Raw genomic sequence first — 14946 nt, 5'->3', positions numbered from 1 at the left:
ATGAGTTTGTACAAAATCGACATTGAAGGAGGATTAGAGGATAACCAACACATAGGAATGCTTCTCCTGGACGTGGTCAGCACATGTACAGCGAGTTTCCTGGATACTTTAGGTAATCCTGGGAATGGTAGACCCAGTAAAAAATGTAATGGATCAAGTGGGAGAGAGACATGCAGCAATGAATTCAGCAAGGAGAGAACATCCTGCCAGAAAGGAGTAATGGAGCTGCATGTCCAAAAAATATGATAGAGAGAACCAAGGTCTCTACTACAGCGCCAGCAATCAGGAGAAGCACTCGGATTATAAGCATGCAGAACCTCAGGTGTTTTATACCATAACATCATAATCTTGTAAATATTTTCCTTAAAAACCACACAGACAGAAGATCTAGATGCATTTTCCCAAATTTTCTTCCATGTTAATAAATCAATATCGCATTGTGTGAATTGAGACCACCTACGCATGTAAAGGTGAGTATCATTGGATAAGGAGGGGGCTTCCATAAGAAGTTTATAAGTATTAGAGATTATACCCCTATGGTGGGGACCCTGCATACATAAACTTTCAAAGGGAGTAGGCTTCCCCAGAGTCAATGAAGGAGATAAAGTGGAAAAAAAGTGGCGTATTTGAAGATAAATATATAGGTGTTGAGAAGGTAAAAGGGCTTTTTTTCTGGAGGACTGGGAATGAGTGTAACTTACGAGACACCGGGTGTACCAAGTGACGCAATTGAAAAAGGTTAGCTACAACCCAATGCGACATCCGGGACATGACCATATTGTCTGGGAGATTAGGGTTATAGAGGACATTTGTCAGTGGGGAGCAATCAGAGGCCAGTGTAAATTTAGCCCTACATTTCCGCCAAACAGTCAGAGAAAAATACATAGGTCCCAGAAATAAATGGCGAAAGGAGGAGACATCCACTGCTGAGGTCGACCAAAGGAGAGAGCATGGATGAGCTGGGGACAATTGCAAAGATTCGATCTCAGTCCATGTGTTGGGAGGATGATGGGAAGACCATGACATGAGAAAACGAAGATGAGTTGCGTAGTAATATGTTATAATATCCGGGGCCCCCAAGCCCCCCCTAGATCGTGGGGAAAGCAAAACAGAACGTGCAATCCTGTGCCGCCTGTTGTGCCAAATAAAATGCAGGAAAGATTTCTGAAGAGAGTGAAGTTTGGACATAGGAACGGGAACGGGGAGGGTCGCAAACAGGTACAAAAGTTTAGGCAACACTGTCATTTTTAATACGTTAATGCATCCTAGGAAAGAGATGGGCAAGGCATCCCATCGTTTCAGAGAGCGAGAAATTGCTATAAATAGTGGAGGGAAATTGGCCTCGTATATGGATTGGTAAGAGGAAGTAAGATTAGTAACTAAATATTTTAAAGAATGGGTACACCACCGGTAGGGAAAGGCTTCCTGAAGCAAGGATAATGTGACAGGTGGGACGTGAATTGGGAGTGCCTCAGTTTTAGACGTATTAACTTTGTAACCTGAAATAGCCCCAAATTGTTTCAAGATCTGATGCAAAATCGGTAAAGAAGTATAGGGACTCGTGAGTGTGAGGAGGATGTCGTCTGCAAACAGCGATAATTTGTACTCATGGGTATGGGAATGTATCCCGCGAATATCCGGATTCGACCTAATGGCTGTGGCCAGTGGCTCCAGGCAAAGAATAAACAGCAGAGGGGAGAGTGGACAACCCTGACGTGTGCCATTTGACATCTGAAAAGGGAGTGAAAGAAAAGATGCTAATCTGACCTGCGAAAATGGGGAAGAATAAAGGGCCTTCAAGGCTGCTACAAATGGACCCCGGAAACCAAACCTCTCCAAAACCATAAACATGTAGGGCCAACTTAACCGGTCAAAAGCTTTTTGAGCGTCCAAGCTCAGTAACACAGCAGGGGTGGAGGATCGATTAACCAGATCAACCAGATCAATAGATCTCCTGGTGTTATCCGCAGCATGTCTGGAAGGCACAAAGCCCACTTGGTCCCTATGTATGAGTTTGGAAATAATTCCGGACAGTCGGTTGGCTAAAATTTTTGTGAAAATCTTGTAATCGGAATTAAGTAGGGCAATCGGACGGTAGTTGTCTACAATAGAGGGATCTTTATCGGGTTTAGGGATAACCGAGATATAGGCTCGTGAAAATTCAGTCTGGGGTGTGACCCCCTTAAAAAGATTTCTGTAAAGAGAAAGGAGATGGGGAGCCAGGATACCAATAAAGGATTTATAATAGGTGTAGGGTAAACCATCCGGACCCGGGGCCTTACGAGAAGGGAGATGTTTAATTGTATCAAGTAATTCCTCTATCGTAATGTCGGCATTAAGAATGGCAATGTCTGAGGGTGATAGTCTCGGAAATGACAAGGAATCAAAAAAATTGTCAAAGGATAACTGTGTGAGAGGCGGGTGAAGGTCTGGGATCAAACAGTTATACAGTTTCTCATAGTAGGAGCCAAAAAGGGTTGCCATGACCTGAGGATCATAGGTAGGGCTGCCGTTTGGTTGGATTAAAAGATCAGGCACCGTGGAAGGAGACTGAGCTTTAAGTCGATTGACTAACATACGATGGGGTTTGTTGGAAAATTCATAAAATTTCTGTTTAACCCACAGAAGGGATTGTGCAGCCTTACTGGAGTCGAGGGTTTTAATTCGGTCACGTAAAAATGTTACCTTCCGGAGCCCAGAAATGGACGGCTTGGCCATCAACCGTCGCTCCGCCAAAAATAGTTGATGTACAAGAGAGGCCTTAGCACGTGCCGCAGATTTCTTTAAACGAGAACCCATAGAAATACAGAGTCCCCGAAATACCGCCTTATGGGCCTCCCATAAAATAGAGGAAGAGGCTACGGAGCCAACATTGAGGGTAAAATAGGTATCAAGTCCCCGAGACAATTCATCCCTAAGATGATCTGTGGAGAGGAAGGTCTCATTAAGGCGCCAATGACATGGTTTGGGTATAGCGGGAGAAAAGAAAAGGTTTAAAGTCAGAGAGGTGTGATCAGACCAGGTAATGTGGTTAATTTCAGAAGAGACCAAGAGTGGAAGCAGTGGGGCAGAGATGAAAAAATGATCTAAGCGGGAGAAGCTACGGTGAGGGGTGGAGTAGAAAGTAAATTGTTTATGGTTGGGGTGTTTAATCCGCCAGGCGTCGAAGAGACGATGCTCCCTTATCAGTCTACGAAAGGATTTTGAAGCGGAGCATTGCCGCTTTGAGGGTGTGGACTCAAAAAGAACTTTCCTGTCCTTATGGGGGGAAAAAATCTAATTAAAATCACCCCCCACAATCACATGCGCAGTGAAAAAAGAGTCTAAAGCAGCGAGTGTTTGGGAAAGAAATTGCAATTGACCCGTATTGGGGGCGTATAAATTCAACAGAACAAGGGGAGTGTTACCCAGCATACATTCCAGAATAATGAAACAACCTTTTTGGTCAACTTTGGAGGAAACAATCCGAAGGGAGCAGTGCGACCCAATCAAAATTGCCACCCCAGCCTTCCCGGGGGGATCAAAGGCCGAATAGGCTTGGGGAAAAAATCTCGAGGCAAAACGAAAGGAGCCAGCTGATTTGAAATGGGTCTCTTGAACAAAAATAATGTCTGCTCCTGAGGATCGAAGTTCCCTCAAAGCCATCCACCTTTTTTGAATGGAGTTGAGGCCCTTGACATTATACGACAGAAACCTCAAAGCCATTATAAAATAACAAAAATTGAAGCAAATGTGTTAGCATAAAAAAGAAATGAAATACCATCGATGCAATAGAAAAAAAAAACAAAAAACAATAAAGTAACACAGAAAGGTGTAAACATAGAAATTGACATAAGTATCCGTGAGGATATAAACTCGGGAACAACCAATTGGCCCAAGTCGTCTAGGCCTATGGCTAGACAAATTCGGGAGCAGCATGACAACCAAGACATCAGAAAAATTGTCATGCCCGGCCAGATAAAACAGAAGTGAGAAAATGCACCCAACAATGGTTCGGCCGGACAGAAAAGAGAAACCCGAAAAGAAAAAAAATTATGTAAAAAACCCAGGAAGGAAGGATCATCACCGGAAACACATCGGAAGGGCACCCCAGAGAATCATCATACAGACGGATCGATCTACTGAGGGTGACGTGGACGCTGTGGGGTACGTGTGAGTCTCTTCCGACCTCCGCGGACTGGAGTCCAGATCTTGTTGGGGGTGGCGGATGGACGAGACGGAGTTGGTGGCAGAGGGGACACATCTTCAGGCAAAGGTGGAAGTCCCAGGCGCTTTAAGAAGGAATCCGCCTCATGAAGATCACGAAGCACGACTTGGGTATTATCCCTAGTTACGACCAACCAAAAAGGAAACCCCCATTGGTAAAGGACATGATGTTGTTGAAGGTGTGTGGTGAGTGGCTTCAGGGCTCGCCTCTTGGCCAAGGTAGTCGGAGACAAATCGCAGAAGAGTTGGAGTCTGTCACCTTTAAATTCCAGAGATGATTTGTGGCGAGCAGCTGATAATAAGGCTTCTTTGCTTTGAAAAAAGTGGAAGCGAACTATGACATCACGTGGTCTGGTGCCTTCGACAGGTTTTGGGCCCAGTGAGCGATGAGCCCTGTCCATTCGCCAATCTGTTTCCGGAACCAATGGAGCAGTTGCGCTAAAGAAGGACAGAAGGTGACGGTGCAATTGCGCATCAGCGATTGATTCGGACATACCGCGTATACGGATATTTTGGCGCCGTTCCCTGTTTTCTAAATCCTCTTGCTGGAGCTGCATTTGGGACATGGAATGCTTCAAATATGCGTTATCCTCCTCCAAAACATGAACGTATTGCACCAAATCATCAAACTCAGTCCCCAATTTATCAGTGCGGTCTCCAATCTGAGTTATTTCCCCTCTGAGATCTAATGCCAGCTTTCCAATTTTAGTGGATATGGATGCGGTAATATTGCGCAGAAAAATTTGCAGCTTGTCATCTAGCGCTGAAAGTGTGAGGGAAGGAGACGGTATGGTTTGCTGAGATATCTGGGTGGAGGGAGGATGATTTCCCGATGCAGAGTATTCTGCTGCCCCCCCAGTTATATGCTGGGGATCCCCAGTTTTATTATGGGGATCAGAGTCCTCCATCTGGGGCTGAGTCAGGGCAGAGGCAGGCATGGAAGCTGACCGGACCCTCCGTGACCACCGGGGGGCCGGGATCTCTCCCTGGGTTCCTGGGCATACTGGAGGCCGGGGATTGCGGCCTGGACAGGAACCGCCGGAGTGGCGTGGGCCGCGAATCCGGTGGCTGCGGGAAGGGGGGCTTCCAGCGCCCTATCTTCCCCATACAGGTCTCTCCCTGAGGCCGGGCCGGGTGCCAAGTGGGTGTGACTCACCCTTATTAGCAGGGAAGCAGTGGTGCGCATCAGGCGAGTCCATGCTGGCCGGGGATGAGCGGAGCTCAGCTAAAATGCAGCCGCCATCGTCCCTGGCCGCGCATGCACCCCCGAAGTTCAGACTTTAATAGCAAGAAATTCCCTGCTGGTAGAATGGTGTCCGGTTTTGGAGATTCTTTTGGATCCTCGAACATACGTGAAAGCGCATCTGGTTTAGTGTTTTTGGATCCTGGCCTGTAGGTGATGTGAAAAATGAATCTGGAGAAAAACAGTTCTCATCTAGCCTGGCGTGGTTTGTGACGTTTAGCAGTCCTTAAATATTCTAAATTCTTGTGATCGCTATATATCAGAATTGGATGTATGGCCCCTTCCAGCAGGTATCTCCATTCCTCCAGTGCTGTCTTTATTGCCAAGAGTTCTCGGTCCCCAATGTCGTAGTTCCTTTCAGCTGAGGTAAGTTTCCTAGAGAAGAAGGCTACTGGATGCATTAGTTCCTTCAGGCCTTTCCTTCGTGAAAGAACTGCCTCTACTGCGTTTTAGGACGCATCTACTTCCAAGGTGTAAGGAAGAGAGGAGTCTGCATGGCTTAAGATGGGGGCTGCTGTGAATAATTTCTTCACTGTCTCAAAAGCCGTTTGCGCCTCTGGGGTCCAATGGAAGTGGACTCCTAACTTGGTGAGGTGAGTGATAGGTGAAATGAGTCCCGAAAAGTTCTTAATGAATTTCCAGTAGAAATTTGCAAATCCGATGAACCCCTGAACTCCTTTTTTGTCTGAGGGTACCGGCCATTCCAAAATTGCTGTGATCTTTTGGGGATCCATTGCAATTCTGGCAGTAGAGGTGATCAGGCCCAGGAATGGAATGCTCTGTTGCTCAAAGTTGCATTTCTCTGCCTTAGCATATAGTCCATGCTGGCGAAGCCGTCCCAGAATGCATCTCACATGGTCTCGGTGTACCTCCAGAGATGCGGAGAAAATCAGAATGTCATCCAGGTAGATGTAATATATAAATGATGTAGCGCTGTAATAACTCATGAGTATGGTTATAAACATATCACTCTACTGACATCCAAAAGATAGCAATTGTGACATATATAAGTGATGCGTGCAATATAGAATACACTTATAAATATCCAAGTGATCATAAACAAGTGATCATATCATCATTGTCACACAGTGCTTCCCTATACAGGGTTATGCATCATCAGATAAGTGACTTATATAAACAATGGTGATAAAAAGTCCACTATATTCGGTGTCAAGTTGTGTCTCAAAAATCCACACAATGCAATGATCACACCATGTGCTGCTGTGCCAGTGCAGGTAGTGAGAAGTACTCCTATATGGCAGGCGTGCCCGCTCACTTTCCCCCTGCGACCCACAGGGGCCAAATAAGCCTCTTGGATCACCCTGGATCCTACACGATTCCTCCAGGCCAGAAATGACTCCACCACCTTCTATACTCTCTCCTCCTCCTTCCTCTATTCCTCTTTAGTCAGGCAATGGTAGGATGCTCATAAGTATGATGTTTGGGAATCCTGTGATTCACCAACCGTAGAGAAGTGCAACCATATATAAGTGTATTCTATATTGCACGCATCACTTATATATGTCACAATTGCTATCTTTTGGATGTCAGTAGAGTGATATGTTTATAACCATACTCATGAGTTATTACAGCGCTACATCATTTATATATTAGATTTATTAGTTCTATCTTAAGGTGAGATTTGGATGTGAGCGGCTGTTCCTTTTACTCATCCTAGGAGACATAGAAGCGCAGGAGGATTTACATATATCATCCAGGTAGATGACAACAAAAACATCCAGGTAATCTCTGAAAATGTCATTAATGAAATGTTGGAAAGTAGCAGGCGCGTTGCATAACCCAAATGGCATGACCAGGTATTCAAAGTGGCCGAAACGGGTGCGGAAGGCCGTTTTCCATTCGTCCCCTTCCCGTATGTGGACCAGGTTTTATGTCCCTCTCAAATCCAACTTGGTGAAGATAGTGGCAGTCTTGAGTCTCTGGAATAGTTCAGGAACCAAGGGAAGGGGATATCGGTTCTTAACGGTAATCTTATTTAGTTTCCGATAATCCACACAGGGCAGCAAGGACTTGTTCTTTTTTTCTACGAAGAATATTCCAGCTCCAGCTGGTGAAGTGGAGGGCCAAATGAACCCTTTCTGAAGATTCTCCTCGATATATTCCTCTAGAACTCCTAGTTCCCATTCAGATAAGGGGAAGATCCGCCCAATGGAGATTTCAGATCCGGGAAGCAAATCGATCGGACAGTCATAGGATCGATAAGGAGGAAGTATATCTGCTCCCCGTTTACTGCATACGTCAAGATAGTCATGGTAAGCTGGAGGAATTGTTTGAGAGATTTCTTTATCAGAGTCCATGCACAGTAGGGTAGGTGGACCTGAGGATACCTTGGGCAAACAATGTTCCTGGCAGTAAGAAGAGGGAAATTGGATCGAGCCCGACTTCCAGTTAATTTGAGGTTCGTGTGCCTGTAGCCAAGGAAGCCCCAGTATGAGAGGAAACAGTGGGGCGGTGATAGCATCTAGAAGTAAAAATTCCTGATGATGGGTGGTTTCCGTAGTATGGATTGGTGGGGTCTCTTTGTCTACCAGTCCGGATTTAATACGGCTTCCATCAGCAAGAAAAATGTTTAACCCGTGTTCTTTTGGCAGTAATGGGATATGTTGTTGGGCGGCAAAGTTTAAATCTATGAAGCAGCTGCAGGCCCCCGAGTCAATAATTGCCATCACCTACACAGTTCTTCCGGGATGCTGGAAGGAAATGGGAACAGCCAGGTGAGTTGAACTATTTGAACATGATGGAGGAGCAGCTGAAGAAACAAAGATGCACTTACGCAATTTAGCTGAGCAGGAATGCACATAATGGCCTGGTTCTCCACAGTATAAACAGAGGTTGTGGACCCGACATCTTTGGCATTCCTCGGTAGTTAGTGAAGGATGTATTAGCCCGAGTTGCATAGGTCCCGGGGCATCCGTATCCTCAGAATCCCGGGTTCTAGCAGGGGGATTGTGCTGGGCTGGAAACTTGGGTAGCACCCAGGTAGGCCTCAGAGCTTGGTTGGATCTTTCCAACCTGCGTTCACGTAGCCGACGGTCAATCTGGATGGCTAACGCAATCAGATCTTCCAAGGAACCAGGTATGCCTACCTGAGCTACCTCGTCCTTGAGGGGTTCGGCTAGGCCCAGGTGGAACTGATGTCGTAGGGCTGCATCGTTCCAGTTTGTGTCACCACTCCATCGTCTAAAGTCTGAGACATAGTCCTCTGCTGCTTGGCGACCCTGTTGAAGCGCATGTAATGCTGCTTCAGCTGTAGTTGTCCGCTGTGGATCGTCGTATAGCTGGGCCATGGCATTGAAGAATGTAGTCATGGTGTTTAGGTGTGGATGGTGACTCTTGAGCAGGCAGTGGGCCCAACCCTGAGGTTCTCCCTGCAGCAAGGAGATGATGAACCCCACCTTAACAGTCTCTGTGGAGAAAGTTTGTGCTTGCAGGTCAAAATACAGCTGACATGCGTTTCTGAATGCCCTGAATTTACTTTGATCCCCATTAAATCATTCTGGAGTAGGCACACAAGGTTAAGGTGAAGGTAACTGGACCACCATACTAGTACGGGTTTCTGAGGAATCACTGGCCGAAGGAGAAGTAGCCGGATCCGTTGGTACAGAAGCGGGTGTAGCCAAGGTTTGGATACGTTCTTCCAAATGTGCATATCCATCCTGTAAGATCTTAACAGCCTTGGTAAGTGTGGTCAAATGATGACATATCTCATCCAGGGGAGAAGGCCCTCTTCCAGGCTCAGACATGGCCGTATGGTACTGTCACGACTCTAACGGTAGCTCTATAGATCCACAGTTTGGGGTTCCCTAGGGCGCGGGGTCTAAGCCCCAGTCTGCTTGTTCACCAGAGCCCCTGATGGTGGGGATGGACTTGGAGCAGGCTGAGACCAGGTTGTGGCCCCAAGGTATGCCCAGCTGCGGTAGAGGAGACTTCTAGTGTCACGTAATTTAGTAGTGAGCCCGATGTGAAAAGGCAGAGCAGATCAGAGCAGGATGCAGATGGATCCATGTGGCAGGTAGCGGAGTCAGAGGTTTGGTGTCCCAAAAGGCAGAGCAGACCAGAGCAGCAGGCAGAAGCATAGTCGGGTCACAGGCCAGGTTCAGCAACAGGAGGTCAGAATGACCAGGAGCAGACAGAAGAATATCCAGAGACAAGACAGGGGTCAGGGCAGGAGAAGGTCAATGGTAGTCAGGAGCAGGCTAGGTTCGGCAACAGGAAACAACTCAGAGTCAGGAATCACAGGCAAAGGAATAAGACCATACGGCAATTTGGATCCTGCAGTGGCCCGTTTAAATAGCCCGCCCGTCACCGATAGGCACGCCTGGGTCCTAGTGCCTGCCCACTGCCGTCATTGGTGACAGGTGCGCCTGGGTCCTAGTGCCCGCCTTCCTGTATGCCTTGTCAGGATCCTGCGCATGCGCAGATTCGTGCGCTGCAGCGATCTTCCCTGACACTGTTGTTGAGTCCTGCAATCACATTATGAGCTCCTTGTAAAACTATTATCTCTTTCCAATAACATCTATGAACAAGAGAAGATATGGACCCCACAATTCCTCTATATACTCCACAATTCTCCCATGTGGACACCTCGTAAGTGGTTCTCCAGTATAGACTCCCAGTTTGGGGAACTCATTTAGAAGAAGCCGTCAGCTAGAATCAAACTCACTACTCTACAGTATGGTGAAGACCAAGGAGGCCTAGCAATACCAAATGTTAGACTTTATTTTATAGCTGCCCAACTTCAACATCTTACCAGGTGGGACTTAGTAGACACATTAGATCCCATCCATCGGTTGCTACTTCCATCAGATACAGATTTCACATCACTCTCACACTTGTTAATGGGCTTCAGATGGCACCAGTGGGAAAGGCATGATCTCTCATCTATTTATTCCAGTCTTTTGACTCTTACCGAAGACTTATAGAAAAAAATGGGAAACAGTCAGAGGAAATAAGAGAAAGTGGTGGGAGATGATTGTGACCTCCATACCTCTCATCTCTGTCCTCTTCACAGAAACTCAGTCATTTCTTTTGCATAGAGCTTTCAGGACCCCAGCCCAATTGTTCAGCTAGGACAGGAGGGATTTCCCCTTTGACCCCACTTGTAGCGGTGATGTCAGGGATTTGATACGTGTTTTGGAGATATTCAAAAAGTGGAACGATATGACCAGTATTATAATGTTGGTATTCAATATTCCTCAGGTGTGCCTCTTGGTGTCAATAGAGGAGGAATTATTTACACCTCCTCCTATTACAAATCATATAGCAATAGTGAGGCTGCTGTTTATTGACCATAAAAAATATTACGATCTTGGCTATCATCTCAAACTCCCAGCAGACAACAGTGACTTGAGCAGGTGAACTCCACATTAACATGTGAAAAACAAACTCTCCAACATTGTAATTCCCCCAGGAGATGTATGTCTGGCAGAACTGGCTGGATACTCCTTGTTCACTCCTGGTTAGTTCTTCATAGGCTTTTAAAATCTTATCTCTTTTAGCCCCATAGGAGGAGAACGGCCAGTTGTATCCTACTGAATGGTAACTACATTGGAGACCCATACTTGGGGTATGATCCTGGAGACACAGGCCTCATTGATCGGTGTCAGCTATCTATGTATGTACTGGGGGGAGTTACTTGCTGTGTACAGCTGAATTGTTCTAGGTTGTTTCTTCTTTTCTCTGTTCATTTATTTATAAAAGGTAAAAGTGACACCATAGACAAAGCAAGTTATTGTTCTGTATGATCTGTAACAGTGCCACAACTGCCTATACGTGAGAATGTATGACTCCATTGTCTGGGCTGAATGTTGGGAATACTGTGCGCACTTATAAACTTTATTAATAAAATCTATTTGATTAAAAAATACTGTAGATAATGCTGTACATATTCTTTCTATTCATAAGATATATTTAGTAATGAACATTAAAAATAGAAAGCAACTTTATGTAGCCCTTTTATATAGAATTCTGTCTTTTTTCTTTCTCTACAGGTAGATTGATGAACCAGGTTTTTGGGACTTTTTTGTCTTCATGAATACAGCTGAGTCACATGGAAAATAAAACACATGGATGTCTTAATTGACTGAAAGTCTTTACTGCAGTTCACTGGAGGATTCACACGGGATACAAGTCATATCTGTGTTCTAAAAGTCATGGTTTGGATCCTCTTCCACATTGATGCAGCAGGAGAAAAGTAATTTCAGTGTTCTGGAAGTGACAATGGCTTTACAATAAAGTCCAACCCCAGTATACATAAGAGGAGTCATTTCAAACTACTTGTTTGTAGATTTTACAATGGAGAGAAAATGTACCACACATCAGAAGGCTTGCAAGGGAGATAAGCGATATCATTGTTCTGAATGTGGCAAAACTTTTACACGCAAGACATACCTTATAATACACCAAAGAGTTCACACTGGAGAGAAGCCATATCAGTGTTATGAATGTGATAAAGCTTTTACACGGAAGTCAGATCTTATTAAACACAAGAGGATTCACACTGGAGAGAAGCCATATCAGTGTTATGAATGTGATAAAGCTTTTCCAGTGAAGTCATATCTTAATAGACACCAGAGGATTCACACTGGACAGAAGCCATATCAGTGTTCTGAATGTGATAAAGCTTTTACACAGAAGTCAAGTCTTATCACACACCAGAGGCTTCACACTGGACAAAGGTCATATCAGTGTTCTGAATGTGATAAAGCTTTTACAGTGAAGTCACATCTTATCACACACCAGAGGAGTCACACTGGAGAGAAGTCATATCAGTGTTCTGAATGTGATAAAGCTTTTACTCAGAAGTCATGTCTTCTCACACACCAGAGGAGTCACATTGGAGAGAAGCCATATCAGTGTTCTGAATGTGATAAAGCTTTTACAGTGAAGTCACATCTTATCAGACACCAGAGGATTCACACTGGAGAGAAGCCATATCAGTGTTCTGAATGTGATAAAGCTTTTACAGTGAAGTCACATCTTATCACACACCAGAGGATTCACACTGGAGAGAAGTCATATCAGTGTTCTGAATGTGATAAAGCTTTTACACGGAAGTCATATCTTATCGCACACCAGAGGAGTCACACTGGAGAGAAGTCATATCAGTGTTCTGAATGTGATAAAGCTTTTACTCTGAAGTCACATCTTATTACACACCAGAGGATTCACACTGGAGAGAAGTCATATCAGTGTTCTGAATGTTCTAAAGCTTTTATACAGAAATCACATCTTATCAGACACCAGAGGATTCACACTGGAGAGAAGTCATATCAGTGTTCTGAATGTGATAAAGCTTTTACACGGAAGTCATATCTTATCGCACACCAGAGGAGTCACACTGGAGAGAAGTCATATCAGTGTTCTGAATGTGATAAAGCTTTTACTCTGAAGTCACATCTTATCACACACCAGAGGATTCACACTGGAGAGAAGTCATATCAGTGTTCTGAATGTTCTAAAGCTTTTATACAGAAATCACATCTTATCAGACACCAGAGGATTCACACTGGAGAGAAGTCATATCAGTGTTCTGAATGTGATAAAGCTTTTACACGGAAGTCATATCTTATCGCACACCAGAGGAGTCACACTGGAGAGAAGCCATTTTAATGCTCTCAATGTGACAAAACTTTTTCAGTTAATGCTGGTCTAATCTATCACCGGAGGATTCACAAATCTCAGCATAGATTAAATACTGGACGAAAAGAGATATTAAAGAAGTTTCAGGTGTCACAAGTTAGTTTCACATCCCCAATGTCATCCCACAAGCTAGAGAAGAAGAGAAAAGATAAAATGCTACTCTAAGAGAAACAAACTAAAATCTGCACAAACTGGAATGTAATGATTGGATGAACTGAGTTTAGTGCTTATGTCCATCAATACACAACTAGAAGGGATTTGAATATTTTATCTTTTGACAATTTGTTTTAAGATAAGCATTAAAAACTGAACAGCTTCCCTCATGATTCTCATCTTTATCTTTTTTATGGAGCTTTGAATGAACATGCAATGCATTTTCATGATTCTCCAACTGAGTTGTGTTTCCAAGCATTTTCTTCATTTCTGGATCCTGAGGTGACCAACACTGCCTCAGTACCAGAGACTAGGATGGGGTCTATTGTCATCTTACCAAGTCTCTGAAGCCTCAGTGGGAGAGTCCATTCCAGGTTCTTCTGACTATTGATACATCATCAGCCAGGCTTGAGTTCTCCAGCTAAGCCCACCTTGTCCACTCCTCCCATTACCTGTTCCATCTCCTCTCCCATTATCAATGCCTTCTTTCCACATTTCATCTCTCATTGATATTATTATTATTGTTATTATATAGGATTTATATGGCGCCAACAGTTTGCTCAGCGCTTTACAATATAATGGGAGACAATACAGTAACCATACAGTTTAATACAAGAGGGATAGGAGCTTACAATCTAGGAGGGAGGGGCTAGTGGTACAAAAGGTAGTAACTGTGGGGGATGGACTGGTTGAAAGAGTAGAAGATTCCATTATTAGCTGAGGGCAGGATAGGCTTCCCTGAAGAGAGGTTTTTAGACATCACCTAAGAGTGAGCAGTGTAGGCAATAGTCTGATAAATTGGGGTAGAGAGTTCCAGAGGATGGGGGAAGCTCTGGAGATGAGCATGGGAGGAGGAGACAAGGGAGCTAGAGAGCAGGAGGTCGTGCGAGGAGCGGAGAGTATGGTTTGGGTGATATTTGGAGACAAGATCGGTGATGTAATTTGGGGCAGAATTATAAATGGCTTTATATGTTATTGTTAGTGTTTTGAATTTTCTCCATTGGGCAATGGGAAGCCAGTGAAGGGATTGGCAGAGAGGGGTGAAGGACACTGAGTGGAGGCCAGTGGAGGGATTGACAGAGAGGGGTGGAGGACACTGAGTGGAGGCCAGTGAAGGGATTGGCAGAGAGGGGTGTAGGACACTGAGTGGAGGCCAGTGGAGGGATTGGCAGATAGGGATGGCTGATACAGAATGGTTTGTAAGGTGGATGATATCAGCAGCATTCATGATAGACTGATGAAGGGATAGCCTGCAATGAGGTCGGCCAATGAGGAGGGAGTTACAATAGTCAAGGCGAGATATAACAAGGGAGTGAATAAGTTGCTTAGTGGTTTCCGCGGTTAAGAACGGCCATATCTTGGAGCTGTTGCGGAGGTGAAGTCTACAAGATTTGGACAGTGATTGGATTTGGGGCTGAAATGACAGATGGGAGTCTAGGATTAAACCTAGCACCCTGGCATGAGGGGAGGGACTGATGGTTGGGCTGGGGGCAATACTAAGAGCTAAGTTTTGGAAAGATTGAGTTTGAGGAAGTGGAGTGACATCCATGCCGATATGTCACTTAGTAGGGTAGTAATGCGAAAGGAGACTGAAGGGGTGAGGTGTGGAGGAGACTGAAGGGGTGAGGTGAGGGGTAGAAAGATAGATTTGTGTGTAATCAGGATAGAGATGGTACTTAAAG

At 44.9% G+C, this 14946-nt stretch overlaps 1 protein-coding gene across 1 annotated transcript in view; it reads left to right on the top strand.

Moving 5' to 3' along the window:
* LOC149451033 (uncharacterized) overlaps positions 1-14946 on the top strand; it is a 132864-nt gene that overhangs the window by 74755 nt on the left and 43163 nt on the right. The window contains 1 exon segment of the mRNA XM_089691117.1: positions 11714-13066. Coding sequence (XP_089547243.1) covers positions 11714-13066 — 1353 coding nt within the window.

This window comes from Staurois parvus, unplaced genomic scaffold (genome assembly GCF_062004578.1).
Source record: "Staurois parvus isolate SC_StPar_1 unplaced genomic scaffold, SC_StPar_1.0 ptg000551l, whole genome shotgun sequence".
NCBI lineage: Eukaryota > Metazoa > Chordata > Amphibia > Anura > Ranidae > Staurois > Staurois parvus.
Note: the sequence above shows the minus strand (reverse complement) of the source record. Positions and strands in the feature narration are given on the sequence as shown.